Source organism: Helianthus annuus, chromosome 13 (assembly GCF_002127325.2).
Source record: "Helianthus annuus cultivar XRQ/B chromosome 13, HanXRQr2.0-SUNRISE, whole genome shotgun sequence".
Lineage (NCBI taxonomy): Eukaryota > Viridiplantae > Streptophyta > Magnoliopsida > Asterales > Asteraceae > Helianthus > Helianthus annuus.
Window position 1 is genome coordinate 80,968,842 of NC_035445.2, and position 24,623 is coordinate 80,993,464.

General features: G+C 35.1%; 2 protein-coding genes across 2 annotated transcripts; one reads left to right on the plus strand and one right to left on the minus strand.

Moving 5' to 3' along the window:
* The first annotated feature begins 1,920 nt into the window (after positions 1-1,920).
* Positions 1,921-5,648, plus strand: LOC110901117 (protein FAR1-RELATED SEQUENCE 5-like). The gene is made up of 6 exons (XM_022147966.1): positions 1,921-1,954; positions 2,951-3,123; positions 3,194-3,756; positions 3,865-4,123; positions 4,224-4,787; positions 4,887-5,648. The coding sequence occupies exons 1-6, from the start codon at positions 1,921-1,923 to the stop codon at positions 5,646-5,648; spliced, it is 2,355 nt and encodes a 784-aa protein (XP_022003658.1).
* A 15,707-nt stretch (positions 5,649-21,355) lies between these two features.
* Positions 21,356-23,627, minus strand: LOC110901115. Its single transcript, XM_022147964.2, has 6 exons — positions 23,477-23,627; positions 23,081-23,379; positions 22,366-22,999; positions 22,182-22,271; positions 21,832-21,950; positions 21,356-21,754 (listed from the first exon to the last, which is right to left on the minus strand). The coding sequence occupies exons 1-6, from the start codon at positions 23,625-23,627 to the stop codon at positions 21,356-21,358; spliced, it is 1,692 nt and encodes a 563-aa protein (XP_022003656.2).
* Positions 23,628-24,623: the final 996 nt, after the last annotated feature.

Below are 24,623 nucleotides of genomic sequence, written 5' to 3' on the forward strand. Positions count from 1 at the left end.
AAATGTGTCAGTTGAATGTATTTACCAGTGTAAACTGACGTATTTTCCCCAAAAAGATTAAGTGCAGGTACCTAAACGTAATTGGCTGGTATTAGCTCCCTAGCGTCGGGATAAGTCTCGCAAGCTTGATTGTAGTATCTGATGGAACAATACTTTATATCTATTTACGATCCACTGTGGATATATCCAACCCCTGTAATACATTTTGATATTACGATCAGAGGTTGAAATTTATATATTTATCTTATGCTTCCGCTGTGCATTATATAATTGTGTGGTTTGACTATATTGTTGCCAACATCGTCACGGTAATCCCCCACCGGGCCCACCGGCGAGACACGTGGAAATCGGGGTGTGACATCAAACATCAAACCCATATTCAAACCCAGATTCAACATCAAACCCAACATCGGAGCCGTCGACATCAACCACTGCCACACCACCAAAACCACCGCCACACCACCAAAACCACCGCCACACCACCAAACCCACCGCACCCACCTCCGTTGCAACATCATAAACCCACCGAAACCCGAGCCACTACTCCAACCTACAGCCCCAAAATTACTTGTTTTAGAACATCTTTACACTCCAACATCTTTTTCAATAACCAAATCAATACCCACATAACAAATCTTCAAAAATTCAGTAAAATAAAACAAAACATCTTCATTTAACAACTTAAAAAACAAACTTTCATACCTGGATTCACGAGTTGATTTAACAGAAAACTATGAACTTGGGTGTTAATCGGAGCCCCACGGTTGGTTTATGTGACCGGTGGTGGGTGCAGCGGCGAGGTGATCGGAAATCAAAGGTGTCGGCGATAATGGAGAAGGAGGTGGGAGAGGGGATAAGCGGTGGTGGTCAGTAGGGGTGGGTATGGTCATCATCATCATCGACGGATGTCGATGGAGGGGGACGCTTCTGCCGGAGAAACCGACATCAGTTGAGGGTGGGTTGTAGGTAAGTTTCGCCGGTTCCACTTCTCTCTCATCAAAGATGAACATGGAAATGGAAATTACAAAATGAGGAAGAAGCTTTTAAAACAAAATAACCAGATGAGATTGAGAGGAGAGAGGATATGAGTTTTCAATAAGGTGGAGAGAGAGAGAGATCTGACAATCATTAATGAGGAGAGAGGGATGGGAAATGACATTTGGGGTAAAAGACCAATATACCCTTTGAGGTGGTAAATCTGATTGGTGGAGAGTGGTTCTCGCGGTTCTTACAACTGGAGGTGGTTCTCATTCTAGCGGCTCTCTCTCTCTCTCTCTCTCTCTCTATATATATATATATATATATATATATATATATATATATAGGGTAGGGATCCTAAGAGAAATCCACCCTATTTGAGAAACTTGAGAAGCAATCTGGACCACACATTTTCCCTAAGCAAAAAATGCAAAAAAAAGGTGAAAAAAGTGTTTTTTTTTTGGAAAAATCGCAGCTTTTTATTTAAGGATTAAATTTTTTATTTATTTATTACTTTTTTTTAAAAAAAAATTGGGATTTATACACATGTGTATATTGTTAATCTTTTAACTATACATATATGTATATTGACAATTATACATATATGTATAGAGTGAGAGTTGTGTGGAAAGTCTATTTTTCCTAGAAAGTCTAGGAAGCAATAGTATGTTGACATGTGTCATGGATGTATTTTAACTAGAAGGGCAAACATGTAATTTCATATATTTATTTTATTTTTGGTAATTATCTCAAATAACTTTTTTTTGCATGATCATATGTGTAACCGATTACATGCATGATTTTCGGGATTATAGTTTTTTTTGAATCCAAATCTATTCCAAATATCACGAACATGAAACATATATCTATATATTATAATTTCGATCATTCTATTCTTGACCAGCATCGTTCTTATTCAATATTATTTCAGTCTGAAAAATCATGGCTTCGAACACACTTGCTGATGGTGGAGATGGTAATTACAGTTACTTTTGTAGTTTTTTGTGTTGTTTATTATCATGTTTCTGTAAAATCGTCAGTTTGTTCTTGATGTTGTGTTTTAACAGCCAGAAGGGTTGAGGTTTTAGTGTTCAGTGTTTCTATAAGGTGACCGATGTTTTTGTGATCTGAAGATTAATTTTTTTTCTTAAGATATTTCATGGTGTGTTTTAAAATCCATATTTGCAATTCATGTGCCAAACCATCATCTTTGTTATTGGTGTTGTGTTTTAAAAGTCATACTAGTTCAGGTTTTTTGTGTTTTAACAGTAATGTGTTTTACCAGTTATGTGTTTTAACAGATATTGAGGTTGTAGTCAACGGGTTTTATAATTTCATTGAATGGTGTGTTTAAATAGTAATTTTTTTAACAGTTATTTAGGTTGAAGTCAATGTTTTTTATAGTTCCTTATTGAATGTTGTGTTTTAACAGTAATGTGTTTTACCAGTTATGTGTTCTGTTATTGTTTCTTCTTGAATAATGTGTTTTAACAGTAATGTGTTTTACCAGTTATGTGTTTCAACAGATGTTGAGGTTGTGCCAAACCATCATCTTGTTATTGGTGTTGTGTTTTAACAGTCATACAGGTTCAGGTTTTTTATGTTTATTGATTCACATAAGTGGGCTGATGGTTTGTAGTCCGAAGATCACCCTTTTCTTAGATATTGAATGGTGTGTTTTAACTTCCATATTTGTAGTTTTTTGTTCTGATTATTTAAACTCTTTCTGAGAAAACATCAGCTTGTTATATGTGATGTGTTTTAAAAGTTATTGAGTTTGAAGTCAATGTTTTTTATAGTTTCACATTGTATGATGTGTTTTAACAGTAATGTGTTTTACAAGTTATGTGTTTTAACAGATATTGAGGTTGTTGTCAACGTTTTTTATAGTATCATTGAATGGTTGTGTTTTAACTTGCATTATTTTGTTTTAGAAATGTGTTTTATGCTCATTTTTTGTCATGTGTTGTAGATGCACCTAATTACCAATTACGTGGTGTTGAACAAGTCTCTCCAAACACTGGAACAAAGAGATATATTCCAGATTCACCCTCTTCGTTGACGCCAGCAGAGGGCATGTTATTCGACACAGTTGATGACGCGTATAACTTTTATAAAACTTACGCAGAAGCGGGCGGTTGGACTGTAAGGAAGGGCACACAGCACGAGAACCGTGGTATTGTTATAAATAAGTACTTTTTTTTGTTCAAATGAGGGTCAAAAAGACTTTCGACTGGTCGATACTTTAGTCGAACAGCCGTCTGATAGGTGGGTACGTAGGGTACCATCCAAAAGGACCGGCTGCCAAGCTGCGATCAGAATAAAGCTTACCGATGCTAAGAAGTATTTGCTGTATCATTTTACAGAGGCGCACAACCATGATTTTGTGCATGAAGAAGATTTACATCTTCTCAAGGAAAACAGGGGTATTAATCGTGCACACGAAGAGATGATAAACAAGATGTCACATCTCAACATTGGTCCTGTTCGTGCATTTAACATTATGAAGGAAGTGTATGGTAGGTTCGACAAAGTTGGTGCGACCAAAGTCGATTTTAAAAATTTCAAGAAAGAATTAAATCTTTTTATCGGAGAGTTTGATGCGGAAATGTTTATCAAGCGACTGATGAGGAAAAAGGAGTTTTTACCGAACTTCTCTTGTGAATATGAAACGACAGACGAAGGTGTGTTGAAGTGCATTTTTGGGCCGGATATGAAGAGGAATTATTATATGTTTGGGGACGTTATATCATTTGATGCTACCTACAAGCGTAACAAGTAACGATGAGTTTAATTTTTTATATATTCAATGTGTTTTAAAACCTACTGTGTTATAAATACATTATGATCTATTGTCATCGCTTATTGTGTGTTTTTTTTTTTCAGGTATAACATGATGTTTGTCCCTTTCACTGGGATGGATAATCATAATAGGAACGTGACACTTGGTGCTGCAATTCTCGGTTCTGAAACGGCAGAGACGTATAGCTGGTTACTTAGGGCGATCAAGAACGCATATGGGTACGCGCCTCCCGTAATCGTTACTGACCAAGACCCTGCGATGAAAAGGGCTATAGCGGATGTTTGGCCTGAGTCGATGCATCGGCTATGTATGTGGCATATCATGGATAAACTCACTACAAAGGTCTGTTTTTTATATGACAGGGTTTTCTTTTTTTACATGTGTGTTTTTTACTGTGTTTTAATAATTTTTTTTTGTCATACATGCTAAAATGTTCCCTTAGGTCGGGGCTGCCCTGTGTTCAAATACAGATTTCAGGAAAAGATTGTCTGCAGTTGTTTGGACTGATTCTCTATTGCCCGAAGCGTTTGAGGCTGAATGGGCAGCTATTTTAAATGATTTCGGTTTAACCGACCATGAATGGCTGACGTATATATACGGGCTACGTGAATCATGGATTCCAGCTTACTATCGCGAGGAAGAAATGTCTGGTCTTATGTGGACATCATCTAGGTCCGAAAGCGAGAATCACTTTTTTGGCAAGATTAGCAATCCAAAGTGCACGTTGGTTGAATTTCTTAGCCACTTCGACACGGCTATTGAAGCGCAAAGGCACGAGCATCGAAAAAATGATCATGACACTCGATACACCAACCCTGGAGAGTGGAGTGATTTTGTTCTCGAGAAGCAAGCAGCTCAGATATATACCAGAACTATATTTTTGGATGTTCAACTCGAGATTCAACATGATATTCATCGCTGTACTAGTGTCAGATTAGATGACGTCGGTGATTTCATTAAGTTTTTCATAAAGGATCTCGATCAGCCATGTTCTTCGTTTTTCGAGGTGACATTTTGTTTTACTTTATGTATACACTATTTTTGGTTTTTTTTAATTATCCATTTTTTTATATGAACTGTGTTATATGGATATTAAATGTTACAGGTTATGATACGCGAGGAGGATGTTACTGTTAAGTGTATCTGCAATAGGTTTGAGCAGTTTGGATTGTTGTGCAGTCATATTTTCTGCGTGTTACGGATTCTTGATGTAAGGGAGTTTCCGAAACAATATATATTGAGGCGTTGGACGCGTGAAGCTGTTCCAAATAGTTCCTCCGGGTCCATTCTTACGGATGGTGGAGATCCAGATCGTAGTGAGGAGGTTAACCGTTGTGTTCGTGCGATTAGTCACGCAACTGAGTATGTTGTGAACAAGTTGATTTCAAAATTTGATAAGTTGTCTGATTTTCGTGATCATATCAAGCAGTTTATGTCAGTCGCTGATGAAGCTCAAATAAATGCACCTCCCAAGACACGACGTAATCGATTTGCTGAACTGCTAGGAGTTGCTCCAGAGAGCACGGCCACTATCCGTGTTCCAGTTGGTACCAGGTTCAAGGGTTGTGGTTCTCATAAACGCCTTAAATCTCAAAAGGAGCGAGCCATAAGTCAGTCTGGAAGTAAACGTCGTCAATGTTCATTATGTAAAAAATACGGTCATAATAGAGTAACGTGTTGGAAATACACCGTGGCTGTGCCTGAGGCAGGTGCTTCGCGGAATGTTGAAGGTAATGAAGATACAATTCGCGAAGGAGATGCTGCTACAGTTGTTGAAGGTGATGGTCCTGGGTCGAACGATGCTGATGATGAGTTTTACACATCTGGAAACGATGCAGATATGGATGATGAGGACATGGCAGAGTAGGATCTTTTTTATCAAAATTTTAAGTTTGTTGCTGAACTATTCAATTTTCTGTTTTATTTTTCTCGTATGTTTGTTTTGGATTTGTTTTTGTTGATTTTAAGACTTGTTGGATTCGACATTTTATGTTATTGTTGCTTTGTGTTTTAGTGTGAAGTTTGTTTTTTTTAAATAGCCTCCTGTGTTTTATAGGATGCTTGATTTGTTCGTGGTTTTGGCAAATAGTTTAATTTATAAAAAAAGTGTTTTAACTGTGTTTAAATTATAAAGTGTTGATGAAATAGATAGGCTGGTTTCCAGATCACAGTTTTTCAACTGTGTTTAAAGTATTAACTGTGTTCCAGAGAAACCATCAGCCTGTTATATGTAATGTGTTTTAACAGTTATTGTGTTTAAAGATTAAAATGTGTTTTAAGTTCCTGAGAATCCATCAGCGTGTTATATGTAATGTGTTTTAACAGATATTCGGGAGCTGAAGTCAATGTTTTTTATACTTTCATTGAATGGTGTGTTTTATTGTTCATTATTTTGTTTTATCCCATGGTTATTACTTTATTAGCATGCAGGTTTTGGTATACAGTTTTTTTTTGTAAAGCTATTAAAGTGTTTTAACTTTGTTTAAAGTATAGAGACTTGATGAAATAGATAGGCTGGTTACCAGATCACAGTATTTGCATGATGTATATAGGCTGTGTTTTAAGATGTCATACAACTACTTTAAGATGTCATACAACTGTATGTCTTATGTAGATCGAAACAAAGTAACATTATCGACATAATTTCACGTTAAAGAGGTTCAAACAGTTATACTTGACATTTTTATCGACAGGAAACACAAAAAAAAAAAGATAACTGAACACACTGAACATATTCTAATTTTTAAATTCCAAAAGATAACTGAACAAAATGTTAAAACTGTTTTTTTAGAACATCCCACATTACTTCAACAAACCACCGCCAACGAAGTGTCTTACGAGAACATCCTATTTTAAGTTACTTATCCAATCTTTCAAGGATTTCGTCATAGGCTTTTGCTTCTAGCCTCTTTTTTTCATCGGCCGACAACTTGTTATATCTAGCAACCTCAGCTTTAACAAAACATCTGTACTCGTTTGCTTCACTTAGGAGCATCTTCGTAATGTACTTATGCCTGAGATCATCAATTTCTTTGCGCTGCTTGTATGAAATCTCACTCGCATCAGTGCACTCGTTTGAGAATCCGCATTCCCAACCTTTTCCAGCTACGCCCTTGTATGTTTCCATATGGCGCATCAGGAAAACGCCACAATCGATTACAATATTTTTTGTACGCCATGGCATCTCCAATCGTACCGGCTCAACTTTACCGATCACCCCGCCCGCTGGATGCCCATTTTTTTCCAAGTACACTGATAAAGCATCACGCTGCATGATAAACAATTTAATCAGATTGTGTTTTAAACTAAAGGGATTAATTTAAAGTTCTGACTCAGTGTGTTTTAAGTTCATAATACCGTTATTAGGTAGCGGCACATTACCCTGTGTTTTAAAGTTCTAATAGTGCTGACGACGTAGCATTCAGTATCAATGTGTTTTAACATCCAGTTAATATTTTTTGTTATTATGTTGTCACATTACACTGTGTTTTAAAGTATTAATAGTGCTGATAACGTATCATTCATTATCAACTGTGTTTTAACATAAAACTTTATAATTCTGATGAAGTGTGTTTTAAGTTAATATCATTCAATATCAATTGTGTTATAACATCAAACTTTATATATCTTTATGAACTATTTTAAACATTTTGCAGTTTGTTATTTGTGTTATAACAAAGGTGTAATCAAATGGCATGCATTTCTATAACAAAGGACGTTTGTAGTTTATATATAGAGGGGCGTACCAATTTTTCCGGCCGTTTTTTGTATTTGGCTTGCATTGAGATATCCTTAGCGCTGTTGTCCAAAACCTCTACCTTCATGTCCCTTAAATTAAAACATACACAATAGAAATGACCGTCGTGTAAGACTGGTACAAAGATGAGCGACTGGTCAGGTATCTTTTTCACATCAGCAGAAACTAAAACCGGTTCCATGTTGTCTGCGAATGTTTTTGCCCTAGATTTTGCATTTTTTATGTAGTCTTCTTCATTCTGCATTTTAAAGTGATTGCGTTAAACAATATTACTAAAGTTGTAAACTTAAATTTCAATTTCATTATGATCAGTCTTACCAACATATTTACTGAACAGAACAGGCGTGCGATGCTCCCCTTTTGCTTGATTTTTTCTTCATAATTCAACAAATCCGCCCATGCGCTTATTACCAATATGTGCAATTCGATTCCCGGCAATAATGATTCGAGCGGAGATCTCATAACCGGCACTCCTTTCTTAGTTCTAAACACAACATCCCTAATGTATACAAATGTGTTTTAATAAATGTGTTATAATATATTCATCAGAATCAGTTTCAAATATTGTGTGAAAATATTTTGTAGAAACATTCGTATTATAAATGGCATTTTTATAACTTACCACATTGAACCCCAGGCTGAAAACATGTATGAGCTGACTGAGACCTCAGCGTTTTCAAGCTTTGCCTTAATCTCTACTGCCCGCTTCACGTATGGAGACCTTAGAGCATCGGTCAACTCTGTTTGTCTTTGCGGTCTTATTTTCCGCTTTCCAAGGTCCAACTCATGTATAAGCTGCCCACGTCTAATCGTATATTCATATTCCTCCTGTGTTTTTTGGGAGATCGGTGTGACGACGAGTGCGGGCTGCTCCATTACTTCAACCTGAGTCGTCTGTGCGGGTTGCTCAATTACTACAAGCTGAGTCGTCTGTGTGGTTGTCTTGTCAACCGTCCTACATATCTCATCTACCAATGAAGGTGTCCACTGCGACAACTGTGACATATCCAAATTCTCCTTATTTGCCTCTTTTTCGGGTGTTTTATCTGTAGGAGTTTGTGGTTGTGCAGTTGTCGTACACGTCGATTCAACCTTTCAGCTTCTCAGTCCACAATGTGTGTATCTCTTTTATTTTCTCACTTTGGGGGTACAATTGGAAACCTTCTGTAAAAGTGTCGTTTATCCTTTTTACACATTCGTCGAATTGATTCAGGAACAATTCCAACATTCCCGCATGCACCTGATTTACATCATACACACTTTATCATTGTCTTATTTCCCAATATGCAATGTGTTTTTACCAGATTGAAAATGCGTTTTACCAATCATTATTGTTTTTCTTTTTTATTTCAATGCTTATTGTGTTTTACCTATCAGCATTGTGTTTTAGCAATCAGAATGTGTAACAAATGTTCAGTGTGCTATTTCCCAATCTTCAATGTGTTTTACCATTCTGAAAGTGTTTTACCAGTTTGAAAATGATATTTACCAATCATTATTTGTTTTTTTCATCATTATTGTGTTTTACCAATCAGTGTTGTGTTTTACCAATCAAAATGTGTAACAAAGGTTCAGCGTGATATTTTCCCAATCTTCAATGTGTTTTACTATTCTAAAAATGTGTTTTTTGGTATCCTGAATGTGTTTTAAGGTGTTACATGTGCCACATCTAAAAAAAATTATTTTTTAAGTAATTTCTTATTTCAATTTAAATGTTTATCACTTATGTTTGTGTTTAGTAGAATTAATTGGAAAATTAGAAGATTACCTCGTCGCTTTATGTCGATCCATATTGAGATACCATAGGTGAGGTAATCCCCGGCTGACTTTTTTTGTGTTTGCCCCCACTCGCCTGTTTCTCTGTAGTATTTTTCTATATCAGATGTATCCACAACAGGCACTTTTTCCGGGCCAACATCTACATTCATGCATTCTGCATACTCTGCATGGAAACCCGCATTAACCGGAATTTCTTCGACAACAGGCGCAGTTTCCAGGCCACTTTCAACATCAGTTTTCTTCTTCCCAACCTCATCGGTTTTCGCCAGCTCCTTTTCAATTTGTTTTTTTTTTCGGTACCTCTGAGACCGGAGGTTTACCATGCGTTTTACCAGCCGGCTTAACAACAGACTTTTTTCTTTTTTCTGGATCACATTTGCTAATGTGTTTTACAGTCTTGGTTTCATCTTTCTTATTTGTTTTCACTTCTTTTGCTTCAGTTTCTTCATCAGATTTTTTTGCAAATGGATAGCTTTGTTCCGGTTGCAACTCATATGCATCCACTAAAATTTGATCAAATCTGACCGAGTCCAACTTTATGCTGACTGCCTCGATATCGTCATCAGTGATATCTTCGATGAGATGAGTTGCTCTTGGCTCACCTTCTTTGTATATCTTTTGGTCACATATCAACGCAGCCTGTAAAAAACCAAGAACAAACTGATGTCAGATGTGTTTTAAGGTTTTTATATATATCAGATTGTGTTTTATCACTTATAATGTTGTTTAACAACACTTCGAATGTGTGTTGATGGTTTTTCCTATTCCACATTACATCACATTGTGTTTTTTTTATGATCAGATTTCATCATAATGGTTTTCACAATATGTTGTGATTATATTGGTGCATTACTATATTGAAACAATATTAATGTGTTTTACCAGCAAATAGATGTGTTTTAAAACACAATCATAGTGTGTGATTTAGAAAATTATATATGTATTTTAGAACATACCACTAGCAATGGCATTAGTCCAAGAAAGGGCTCCTTTGGTGTCCATGTTTGCACCGTTCGATCCAGACACCTGATCATGTACTCACACCAGTTAAAACTTCTGATATCCTTCCCTCGATGCAAGGCTGGTAAAAACTTCATATTAGTTGATGCATTCTTGTTTGTCTCTCCGAGCAGTGTGTTGTAGAACAACAAAAAGTTCAACACAAAGATTCTCCCGCTCGCTTGTTGGCCCTGAATGTATGTTTTGAATTGAACAGGCGTCAAGCGTGCAGGATTGCTTTCGAATTGTCCTTTCCATTCTGCCACAACCTCGTGGAAATCAGCCCTTGCTCTCTCTACTTCCTTTATTTCTTCATTCCCTCCTGGTACGCCGAACACATCGTGCACCAATTCCTCTGTTATTTGAATGTGGTGGCTACCGCAATTCAAGACCCGCGTTTTAGTGTCGTAGTTATTTACCAACCACCAACTTAGAGTTGAGGGAATCGGACCCATTCTAAAGCTAAGTATTGACCCGAAACCTATGTTTCTGACAGTCCCCCGTTGATTTTCGTTCAAAGATTCCATCAACTCCCCCATGTGCTTAAGAGCCAATCGCAAAGTTAGTTTCCCATCTGAAAGTGGTATGTAATTCTTGACCATTGTTGGCCTCTTGCGTGTTTTTGAGTCTTTGATTGAACTAGCATCTGCGGGTCGTTGTGTTTTTTCAACAACTCGTGGGCCAGCACCCGACCTCGTTTTTTTCCAAGGTGGGTTGTCAAAATCATCATCAGAATATTCTATTGTGGAACCTGACAAAACACCAAGACACGAAGCCGATCAGCAAGTCAGTCTTTTTAGTAACTGAAATTTAGTTCATAATTTTACATTTACCCTGTGCTGCTTCCTTAGGCGTATTGACTGTTGGTATAACCGCAGCTTTCTTTTCTTTCGGTTCGTTTCCAGCCTTTTTGTCCTTCTTTTTCTTACCGGTATCGATACCCTTTTTGCTTACGTCCGCTGATTTAAAGCCCATAAAAGTTGTTAGTAATATGCATTGTGTTTTACATCATCAAACATATGGTTTCACGTTTGTTCATCTAACTTACATATGGGCATTTCACGATTTTCGTTGGGTTCCGACTGTAAATCGTCATTTTTATCCATTACATTCGGAAACAGATGTGCAATGTCAGACAGAAGGGTGCCGACAGGCGGTTGTTGTGCGCAGTCTACTTTGTTGTCTACCGTTTTTGTAGTTTTGTTAACAGGTTCAACTGTTAGTAACAAAAAAACACAACTGATCAGACAGATAGCCATATAAGTTACCCCCCACCCTTCACTGCCACAACTAACCGCACCTAGTAAAGGTGATGTTTCTTCTGTGTCTGATTCATCCAGTATAATTGGTTTGTCAGGTGGGTTTCCGGGTACCCTTGAAAGCCATTTTCCTTTTATTCTCTCACTCTTTCTCCGTTTGACTGGAAAACACTTGTTTAGGATTTATAAAACACAATTCCCAATCACACATTCCCATTGTAAAACACACATGTGCCAGTTAATGGTAAAACACATTTATGAGAAACACCCAATAGGACATTTATGTTTTTAAAATACAATCCACAAACCTAACTTAATCATGTTTAAAACCTAGGCAAACTGACCTTAAAACACATCTGTTTAAAACACATTTTAAATAAAAACCCATTAACAAACAGAGTTTATGGAAAACCCATTAACAACCTGACCTTAAAACACATCAGGTTAAAACGTGCCCATAAAAGACATTTGTACAAAACCTGTCCATAAAACACATTTGTTCAGGGAAAACCCACTAACAAACTGAGCTTAAAACACACCTTTTTTAAAACCTCCCCATAAAACACATTTGCTAGCAAACTCATTAACAAAAAAAAAAAAATTTAAAACACAACCCACACACACAAATTGATACTCTATAAAACCTACATATCCATACCATAAAACACATAACCAAACACAACCAATGTAAAAACACAGTCATCCCCAACAAACGGAAATCATACACACATTTGTTATTTTAAAACACATACCTACGGTTCTGGCGACTACAACTTTGCTTCCGGCGATTGTGTTTTCTCTTCCAGCGGCTTCGATTCTGCTCGCATCCATCTTGTTCGAATCCACCTTTTTTTTGAATCTCTTCCTTGCAAACATAAAACACTTCAATGTAGAACACGATTGAACCCTAATCGCCTACTAAAACACAGAACACAATGTCCGTTTGATCTTACGTTTATAGAAGTTTGAAAATCTCTTATCTTCATCCATGATTTTAGGTATTTTTGGTATGATTTTTGAGTGATTTGGTTGAGGGTTTAGAGGGAGAAAGTGAGAGAGAGGGAAATTCGCGTGTAATAAGGAGATGTGATGTGTTGACGGTTATTTTTGATTGGTTTAAAACACTGTTATGACGATTTTACCCCTGCTCATTTAAAACAATCTATTAAATATAGTTAAATATTACAAGATTGCCATTGATTTAATCTCAACCCTTAAACACACCAATCCGATAGACCAGATCGCTTCCTAGACTTTCTAGGAAAAACACACTTTCCGTAGGAACCCTACTCTGTATGTATATACATGTTTAAAATTGAAAAAATATGTGTTTTAAATCCTAAACCTTATACCATAAACACTAAAGCTAAACCTTAATGCTAAACCCTAAACCCTAAAACTAAACCCTAATTCTAAACCCTAATGCTAAACCCTAAAGCTAAACCCTAATTCTAAACCCTAAAGCTAAACCCTAATGCTAAACCCTAAAGCTAAAACTAAACCCTAAAGCTAAACCCTTAATGCTAAACCCTAAAGATAAAGCTAAACCCAAAAGTTAAAGCTAAACCCTAATGTTAAACCCAAAAGCTAAACCCTAATGCTAAACCCTAAAATACTATTACTAAACCCTAATACTATACCCTAATGCTAAACCCTAAAGCTAAACCCTAAACCATAAAGCTAAACCCTAAACCCTAATGCTAAACCCTAAATACTAATGCTAAACCCTAAATAACACTTATTTTTCAATTTTAAACATGTATATACATATATGTATAATTGACAATATACATATATGTATAGTTAAAAAGATTAACAATATACACATGTGTATAAATCCAAAAAAGAAAAAATTAAAAAAAATTAAAAATTAAATTCTTAAAGAAAAACCTGCGATTTTTCCAAAAAAAATTGCATTTTTTTTACATTTTTATTGCATTTTTTTGCTTAAGGAAAATGTGTGGTCCATAATGCTTCTCAAGTTTCTCAAATAGCCTACTACTTCTCACATGATCCTTATCCTATATATATATATATATATATATATATATATATATATATATATATATATATATATATATATATATATATATATATATATATATATATATATATATATAATATAAGTATCTATAGAAAGCCCACTTTAATTTAGAAAACCCGGGAAACTCAAAGCTCCCGATGTTTTTTTTTTTGAAAAAATTTACATACGTTATATACATGTTTTTAAGGATTTTGGGCAAAAAAATCAAAAAAGCGTCGAGTAGATATTTTTTAAAAAAAATAAACAAGTTTTGTTGTAACACATGTTACAAATATGTCAGATGAATGTAACATGTGTTACACCAAAACTTGTTTATTTTTTTTTAAATATCTACTCGGCGCTTTTTTGATTTTTTTTTTTTTTGCCCAAAACCCTTAAAAACATGTATATAACATGTATAAATTTTTTCAAAAAAAAAAAAATATCAGGAGCTTTGAGTTTCCCGGGTTTTCTAAATTAAAGTGGGTTTTCTATACATCCTTCCCCTATATGTGTAACATCTCGTATTTTCAATCTTTCTATTTTTGGCAAATCTGCTTGTACTTTCTATTTTTGTAAGTTGTACCTTTGTCGTATTGGATTTTATTCCCAAATTTCTTTCCGAGACTTGAATCATAATGAAAAATGCATGATTTTATTCATATTTGTGTTTAATACTATGTTATGTTATTACACGTTGAAACACGTTGAAACTATGTTAAGCACGTAAAAACAGTGAAATCTCAGCTCTTAAATTCATCGCTGCCAAGAGATTACCCTAAACCGTACAAAAATTGGGAATCCGTACGTTAATTCGGTTGAAATATCAAAATTTGGGTTAAAATGATTTTTATACTATTTTATTAGTATTTTAAATAAATAAATTAATAATTAAAATTAAATAAATAAATAAATAAATAAATATTAAAAACTGAATTTTTTTTTGATTTTAAGTATTTTTGGTTAGTTAATCTAACCCCGTTAGTGAAAACCCGGTTAAATGAGCCTAACCAGGTTAGTTTTATTAAGGTGCAGCACTAACTGAGTTAGAAAACTCAGTTAGTGGCTAACTCAGTTAGTTGGTGGGTTATTTAAAAAAAATGGGTTTTATGCGCGTGGGACGAGAATCGAACCGGAGACCTTGAACTTAACGAGCAACGACTTAACCACTCGGCCGGGAATGCCACATCCAAAGGAAATCAGAATCACATTCCCTTTATGCGCGAAATAGTCGGCCATCATTTTGAACATTGCCGCCAAGAACGTAAACGGTTGACCGATCCTTTCCTTTTCTTTCTGATTTCCACTGATCTCGTGAACATTCCGCGTTTCATTATCAGTTTCCTTGTAATGTTGATTGATTGCCAAGCACTCACCTCTTGTTTCCTTAAATACCCGACCCAACACCCCCTATAAAAACCCGACATCACCACCTCCAAACCCACACCCACCTAACCGGAAACCACACTCAAACTCGCCGGAATCCCCCTGCCTTCGTCTCCTCTCGCAGCCACCGTTGGGAGACCACCGGAGAACACTTCAGACACCAGAACTCCTCCGTCGGCCACCGGAGAAGACAACCGGCGATCACCATCTTTCCGGTAAAAACCTTTCCTCCGACCTTCTTTCTTTCTTCCTTTCTTTTTTGGTTAGTTACTGTATTGGTTATTACTACTATTATTATTATTATTATTATTATTATTATTATTATTATTATTATATTATTATTATTGTTATTATTATTATTAATATTATTATTATTATTGATATTATTATAAAACAGGTTTAGTATTTTTTTAATTTGAAACAGAATTTTTATTTATAAAAAATCAGATTTACTATAATTTTAAAAATCTGATTTATTTATATAAAAATCAGAAATATTAATCAGAATTTATAGAATTATTAACTAAATCAGATTTTATATTTTAAAATCAGAAATTTTATTTTAATAAAACAGATTTATCATTTAAATCAGAATTTATTTTATAAATCAGAATTATTAATTCTGTATCATTCATTTTCAGAATTATTATTTCAGAATTTTTATCTTAATAATCAGAATTATTATTTATGTTATAAATCAGAAATATTATTTAAAATAATATTCAGAATTTATATTTTATATTTTTCATCAGAAATTGTATTATTTATTTAAATCAGAAATTATATTATTTGTATTTTAATAAACCAGAATTATCATTTTAAAACAGAATTTATATTTTTTTTTTAATCAGATTTTTTTTTTCAGATTTATTATCTTATTTTATATAATCAGAATTGTATAGACTTATTATTTAGAATAAAATTGTTATTTTATATATACAATTAGATTATTTATTCAAGATTATTATCTATAATAATTATATACATATCAAAATTTTTATTTATTTAACCCAACATCTTAGTAATAATATTTATAATACTTTGGTAAAAATCAACATTTATTTTACTCATTTATTTGTCATATATTTCTTTGAATATAAAATATGGGGCATGAGATTATTATTTTAGAGATCTTAATATTATTTTGCCTTATTATTTAAATAATCACTAAATTCCCAATATTTAACTAATACTCAAAATTAATAGGGTAAACCTCTTGTGCAACGACACTTGGAACAATCCTCATATTCTCTTTACAAGAATCGCAACGCAATCACTGTGAGTATACATGACCCATTTTCGTTTTACACTTTTGGGTGCAATATGTATTACATATCAAACATCACAACACATTAAACATTTTATGCACACTCATTCCATATTCTATGTGACACACTCTATTCATGTTAGACATGTTATGCTACTGTAAACACCTAATGACTATGTGTTCATTAACTTCGTACAAGCCTCCCCTAACAATGGTAGCGCTATAGGTTGAGAAACGCCCCTCCTGTTCTATGAGCAGGTATTGTTAGGTTAAACTATGTCAAACTTACTCAAACTCGTTTGGGTACACTTTAATTGCGTTAAACTTTGGTTTGGGCACATAGAGTAACATCGTTTCGAGTATATACTGTTAACATGATATTGTATTTCACATTTGGATATGAGCAACATTTTAAACACGTACTATGCTATGTATGAAAACTTGTATACTCGCCAACATGTTTTTGTTGACATTATTTTAATACATATTGCAGGTTGAAAGTACAAGATTCAAGAATCAAGCTAGGATGAACTCTAGAAACCCACATAACATTTGAATTATTGTTGAACAATATGTTGTATTGTTTGGAACTATGTATTTCACTTTAGAGTTTATGAAATGAATTAAATAAATTATTGTCACATTTAGTGTTATGTTGTTTTGAGCAATTTGTTCGTCTCATCCCGATGTTTCCGTCATCGGTTGGGGTGTGACAATATGTATATATATATATAGGGGAGGGTTATCTTGAGAACGCTAAATATTGCGAGAACCGTGAGAACGAATGAAAAAAGCAATCAAAACCAATTTTTTTAATACAAACCTCATTGTAATTAAGATACATCATCAAAACAAGAATTTATAACATCAAATAATTCATTTCTCCTTTCAAAATCACTCTTTTTAGAGTTTTTACACATGTGTAAATATAACAGATTTACACATGTGTAAATGGGAAACTTACACATGTGTAAATTTTCTTTATTTACGAGTTCACGTAAATTTAAACGTGTAAATTGAATTTCTAACATTGTATTCGAATAATAATGATAAGTGTAGAAAAAAAAATTGAATTTGAATTGTTTTTGACCAAGTTCTCATGGTTTTTTTATTTGTTCTCACGGTTCTCACAATATTTAGCGTTCTCATTTAAACCCTCCTATATATATATATATATATATATATATATAGGGGATCGCTAAAATGAAAACCACCTCTAGTTGTAAGAACCATGGGAACCACTTTCTAGCATTTGGATCAACAAGATAGATGGATGAGATTAAAAGTAACAAAAATTAATATTAAATACATTCTGTCTTATTATGTCTTTAATATTTTAATCCAAAAGAGTAGTTTAGAAAAATAACTCTTTTTTGTCTTTTTGACTTTATTATTTTTTTATTACTTTTTTGTTTTATTATATTACTTTTTATTTTTTAAAAAGATTTTTTTATTAAAAACATTTTTAAATTCAAAATTTTTTAACAAAAGCAATTTTTTTTTCGCGCCGGTTTTTGCACGCCGTTTTTACGCCCCGCTATTTAACGGATCGTTTTTTAATGGGTCGTTTTTTCACGCCGTTTTTTACGCTCGACTTTTTCAAGCGTCGTTTTTTTAACGCGGCGTTTTTTACGTCCCGTTTTAACGCGGTGTTTTTTACGTCCCGTTTTAACGCGGCGGTTTTTACGTCCTGTTTTTTTTTTCGCGGCGTTTTATGCGCCACATTCACGCCCCTTGTTTAGGCGCCGTTTTATCACACGGTTTTTTACGTTTTACAACTTACGTAGAAAAAGGTTTACGTTTTACATTAAACTTTTTACGTTCTACGTTAAACTTTTTACGTATTACGTTAAACTTTTTACTTTTTACGTTTTACGTTTTACGAAAAACTTTTTTACGTTTTACGCAAAACTTTTTACGTTTTACGTTTTACGAAAAACTTTTTACGTTTTAAGTTTTTACGTAAAACTTTTTACGTTTCATGTTTTACTTTAAAACTTTTTATGTTTTACGAAAAACTTTTTACGTTTTTACGTACAATTTTTTACGTTTTACGTTTTACATAAAACTTTTTACGTTTTACGTTAAAAAGTTTACGGGTTAATTTTTTTTTTTTTACAAAAACTTCTTTACGCAAAAACGAACGCACCCAGAAATCGCAAACTCGGGAGATGTTTGAGATATATCGTTATCATCATCGACTAGGGGAAAAAATTAAAAACCAACAACATCAAAACAAAGTCTATCTCGAAAAAAAAAACAGGGTTTGGCTCAGTTTAACCGATAATCAAAAGGCTGCAAAAGAGGGGTTGCAGGTTTAAAAACCTACCCTCCGCCGTCCTTGCCGCGCCATCGTCATCAAAATCGGCATTTTTTTTCATCATCGCCGCCCACAGCCAACATATCAAAACCTACAGATTCAAAAGAACACAAATCAAAACCCACGAAACCCACCGCCACACCACCAAACCCACTGCCACACCACCACACCCCACCGCCACACCACCACACCCACCGCACATCGGAGCCGTCGGCCTCAAAACCCAAACATTGTAGCCGTCGACATCAACCACTGCCACACACCACCAAAACCACCGCCACACCACCAAACCCACTGCCACACCACCGCACCCACCGCCACACCTCCGTGCCGGCTCAGTCGCCACCACCACAAAACGCACCACCACAAAATAGAATCAACATATCAACAGTTGATTCCACACCTATCAACAGAATCAACAGATCAAACCCACAAAAATCAAAGAAACCCCCAAGAAACTCAAAAATTTTTTTTTTCCAGATTCAAAACTTTCAAAAGAACTGGGTCTTTGAAAACATGAAAAACAACCAGAAGATCTGGTCTTTGAAAACATGAAAAAAAAACACAGAAACTACCTGATGGCGTCGGCTGGTACAACCACCGGGAACAAAACCCTATCCGCCGCCAGAACCGGCGATGGCGTCGACTGATACAACTGGGAAAACTTTCAGACACCACACCCACCCCCTGTGCGGCGGCGGCATCCAGGGGGTTTGTCCCCGTTGAATGGTGGTGAACGGTGGCGAAGGAGACGGTGACAGTGGAAGAGGAGACGGTGGTCCAAAGTGTGATCTCCGTTGATAGAGAGTGCGAAGTGATGGAGGAGGTGGTCGGAGAGGGATATCCGTTGACGGTGGCGGAGGAGACGGTGGACGGAGTGTATCTCCGGTGATGGAGATGAACAATCTCCAAAGAAAGATGAGAATGGATCTCAATTTTAAGAGAGATAAAATGAGAAATCAGAGATTTAAAATAGAGAGAGAGAGATGAGAGATGATCTGATCACATTAATTGAAGAGAGATGGTGGGATTTGACATTTGGGGTAAATTGACCAAAATACCCCTTTTTGTTATTGGTTGAGAGTGGTTCTCGCGGTTCTTACAACTGGGGGTGGTTTTCATTTTAGCGGCTCCCTATATATATATATATATATATATATATATATATATATATATATATATATATATATATATATCCGTGTGTGTGCTGAGTGAACAAATCCTGGCCATTGATCTACACACGTGTATGGCCAGGATCTCATCATGAAATCGTAAAATACACTAGTGTATTTCAACATCAAATCCTGGCCATTGATCTACACACGTGTATGCCCAGGATTAGTTCACTCAGTTCGCAAGCTACACTAGTGTTCACTCTTGAACCTAATCCTATATATATGTTTGTGTGTGTGTGTGTGTGTGTGTAGGGATGGGTTAAAATGAAAACCACATCCAGTTGCAAAAATCGTAGGAACCACTTGTCCACCATTGATCTTTTGTGAAGGATGATAGAGATTAAAAGAAAATAAAACACATTTTTTTAGCTTTTTTTTGTCTTATAACGTTATTTTCACGAAATTAGTAAAATAATGTTAAAATTAGTGCACTTTCACTTTTGCCCCCCGAGCGCTCACACATATATACATTATATGTGCATACCGCAAACGGACGTATTTTGATTTATAATACACACACACACACACACATATATATATAGGGGATATATATGTATATATAACAACGCAACAAAAATTCTCAATATATTGTTGCGACTTATTTATTTTTATCTACGTTTTGATATTAACTTTATTAAAAAACGAGTCTTGCCAACTGGATGAAAAAAAAACACAGAAACTACCTGATGGCGTCGGCTGGTACAACCACCGGGAACAAAACCCTATCCGCTGCTAGAACCGGCGATGGCGTCGACTGATACAACTGGGCAAACTTTCAGACACCACACCTACCCCCTGTGTGGCGGCGGCGTCCAGGGGGTTTATCCCCGTTGAATGGTGGTGAACGGTGGCGAAGGAGACGGTGACAGTGGAAGAGGAGACGGTGGTCCGGAGTGTGATCTCCGTTGATAGAGAGTGCGAAGTGATGGAGGAGGTGGTCGGAGAGGGATATCCGTTGACGGTGGCGGAGGAGACGGTGGACGGAGTGTGTCTCCGGCTATGCAGTTAATGCGGAAAAATATCGGTTATCGGTCAAGTACCGATATTTGAGATATCGTTTATCGCGGTGAGATATCGGTAATTTATAATATCATGCATAAATATATATATATATATATATATATATATATATATATATATATATATATATATATATATATATATATATATAGAGAAAGTATAATGTACTTCAAGGCTTAACCTACATTAACATACATGACAAAAAATATAACGTGCGTTATTATCATAGAACGTGCGTGATTATAGTCCCATGCGTGATTATGTGGTCCCATGCGTGATTATGTGGTCCCATGCGTAATTATGTGGTCCCATGCGTGATTATACCCCTGATCCAACGGTTACCATTGTCTCCTACGTGATGTATGATAAGGCTTTTTGTATGTTAACCTTACTCTATATATATATATATATCCAGACCCTATATGATATATATATATATATATATTCACATCTAGAGCATATATTTATATACTAGAAGTCTAGAACTTATCTAATATTAATAGCAAAATAAAGAAGTGTTGATCAAGATCAACCAAGGCAACCGATTGTTCATTTGTTCATCATAATTCATAACCTAAAACACTAAAACCTAATCATAAGACATAAAATCTTCCTCCGAGTCCACATCAACCATCTCATCCAATTGTACATTAAGATCATCTTCCACATTGATTGGAACATCATCATCATCATCTCTATAGCGTGATCTTTTGGTCCTAGTACTTGGCCCAACTTCTTCGTTTCCTCCCATGGCCTCTCGTACATCCGTCCAACGAAGACCATCTGTACCCTGAACAAAGTCTTGAAGCTCATCTTGTGTTGGTGTAACCCAATCATCATTTTCCTCTACATCTCTCAACAAAATGGGATCCAAAGATCTGTTGGCTTTTAATGAGTTGAAGCGCCTTTGTAACCTTGGGTTGTATTGAATGAATACAAGATCATTGAGTTTTTGTTGCAAAAGACAATTTCTTTTCTTTGAGTGTAACTGAACATAAAGAATAAAAGAAATACTTAACGAAGTAAATAAGTTAAATTAAATGTAATTTAATAGAAATAACTTACATTGTCAAATGTACTCCAACTGCGTTCAGAAGGTGAAGCGCTACAAGTTTGACTGAGGACACTAATAGCAAATGATTGGAGCAAAGGTGTGTCGATCCCATATGTACGCCACCATATATCTACATTTAATCATTTGCATATTTGTTATAAATAATTGGAGTGATTTAATAAAATAAAATAAACTATATATATATATATATATATATATATATATACTTACATGGTGCAACTTTCGTTCTACCCCTTATAGCAGCCGCGGATCCAAATTACCCAACTGAATCAATGTATAGATTCAAGTCCTGCCTCACTTTATCATTCTCCTCTATAATGGGCACTAGACAGTCAATAGCCTCGTAAAGTCCCGTCAAAACTTCCGCGTTCTTTTTTTTTATCTTTCGAATTTTCCCCATGTAAAATAGCGAGGTTCAAGTAATATCCAGCTTCAACACATTAAATAATGAGTTAATATTAAAAGTAAACGATCTATATTAATTTAATTTTATACAAATAAATTTTAAGTTCAATAATTAATACCTGCATGTAACGGGTGATGAAGTTGGTCGGTCCATCTTGCTTGAATCATACTTTTAATTTTATGGACAAGTTTTACATCAGTTACATTTTTCGTGATTTGCTCCTTTGCTCTAACCATTGCATCATAGATATAACCCATACTTGGCTTCTCTTCCGTATCAACCAATCTAATCACATCAACCAAAGGAGCTAGCACTTGACAAGCTAGTTGTATGCTGTCCCAAAATTCCGTTTTTCCCGCTATTCGCTCGACTCTCTTTCCAGCCACTGTCTTTGAAAAACTACTTTTCCTCCATTCTTCAGAGACAAACAATACTTGAATATGATGTCGATTCTCGTGGACACTCTGAATGGTATAAAACTGAGTTGCAAACCTAGTTACACAAGACCTGTGCAACTCTTTGTTTTTCGTCAACTTCCTCATTAGATTAAGAATCCTTTCGTGGTTATAAATGAAAACCACAATTGCTCTTGCATCAGTCAGGGTAGTCTTTATCTTTGGTATTTTCTCAGCAATATCTTGAATCATGAGGTTCACACAATGTGCTGCACAAGGAGTCCAAAACATCCTAGGATGTTGTTCTTGTAAAATCCCTCCAGCAGATTTAAAGTTTGACCCGTTATCTGTAATGAACTACAAGAAACAAAGTAAAAACATAAGTCAAAACTTAACAAATAATATTTTATGCCATTTTTAACAAATATGTAAAAGTACCTGCACAATGTTCGCCTCTCCAACTTCTATTATCACCTCATTTATCATCTTCACAATTAAATCAGCACTCTTCACATGCTCCGATGCATCAATTGATTTCAAAAATACCGTTCCAAAAGGACAATTGACTAGGAAGTTTATCAAACACCTTCCTTTCCCGTCTGTCCAAAAATCGGACATGATGCTACACTTATATTCTTCCCAATGTGGCCGAAACGAATCCACAAATGCTTTCGTTTCTTCCAACTTTCGTTTCATCAATGACACACGAATATTATAATAAGATGGAGCTGGCATACCTATAATATAATGTAATAACATATAAACTTTAAGTAATAAACAAATTAATAAATAATAAATATAAACTATCAATAAATTTTTATCACATTTAAATACCTCTTCCATATTCTCCAATGGCATTGATCATATCTTGGAAACTTTCATCACATACGGCATTGAAAGGTAAACCAACCGAATAAGCCCAAGTTGCAAATTTATCCCAAGCTTCCGTCTTTAACTTCTCTTTTATTGGATTATTTCTATCCATTGTAGTTTGCTTTGTTTTTCCATGATCGGTCTTAAACATGCTATCAATGGAACCTCGCACATTGCTAGAAGCCACAAATTTCTTTTTCTTTGAAACGTTTTTTTTTTGTACCAACTTCTTGTACATCATATTGATCGTCCTCATCCTCGTCTTCATCAACGTCAATCGAGTGTGTTCTAAGAATCTCCATATTTCTTTTCTTTTCTAGTTGTACCTTTTCCTTTTCTTTAATCGAAGCTGACACTCTATGCTGGATATCCACACTCACTTTCAAACAACCTTTGACTTGTCCTCCGGTATGAGTAAGATGTTGCTTTAATCGTGTAATTCCTCCGCTCATCTTATGACCACAAAGTTTGCACCATACGCATTGTTTTCTTGAGGGATCTCTACACTCTCCCCATTCCCAAGCCATATCTCTATTTGAACTTTTTGGGACGGTGTTTGCATCAGACGACATTGCATTTGCGTTTGTAGGTGCTGATGCATGTGAAGATGGATTTGTACCATCCATTATAAAATCTGTGAAGTGTTAACATGATAAAAAAAATCATTAATTGGACCATTCATTTGACTATTTGAGATAAAAAAGTTAATAACAATTAACAACTACAACTCTACAAGATCAGCATTTCATTAATATAATTATAATTTATAAGTTAGTCAAACATTACACATTTAATGTGTCTACTGTTACTCTGTTAGATTTAATGTGTCTGGAAGAGGCTTCAATTAATGTAACAAATAAACAATTAATGCAAGATTTAATGAAAACTAGAAGAGAAAAACTTGTAACAAAAAAGCATAAAACAAAAAAGCTACAATTACACATTTAGGGTTCATAATTGCCGTAAAGTTGAAACAAAAAAGCATAAAATAGAAGTAAAAAACTCACCTGTTCGTTGGCTGGAAGAGATGCTACAGGGAGGGAGCAGGAAGACACGCTACAGGGAGGAAAGAAGAAGCTTCGAGTGCCATGGAATTAGGGTTCGTTGT

Bases quoted from the DNA above. Each gene is read 5' to 3' on its own strand.
- LOC110901117 (XM_022147966.1), top strand. From the start codon at position 1,921: ATGGCTTCGAACACACTTGCTGATGGTGGAGATG. The intron at 3,757-3,864 runs GTAACGATGAGT...TTTTTTTTTCAG, and splicing joins GCTACCTACAAGCGTAACAA to GTATAACATGATGTTTGTCC. The intron at 4,124-4,223 runs GTCTGTTTTTTA...ATGTTCCCTTAG, and splicing joins TGGATAAACTCACTACAAAG to GTCGGGGCTGCCCTGTGTTC.
- LOC110901115 (XM_022147964.2), bottom strand. From the start codon at position 23,627: ATGGATAGAAATAATCCAATAAAAGAGAAGTTAAAGACGGAAGCTTGG. The intron at 23,380-23,476 runs GTATTTAAATGT...ATTATATTATAG, and splicing joins CATTGGAGAATATGGAAGAG to GTATGCCAGCTCCATCTTAT. The intron at 21,951-22,181 runs GCTATTGACTGT...GATTAAATGTAG, and splicing joins TTTTGACGGGACTTTACGAG to ATATATGGTGGCGTACATAT.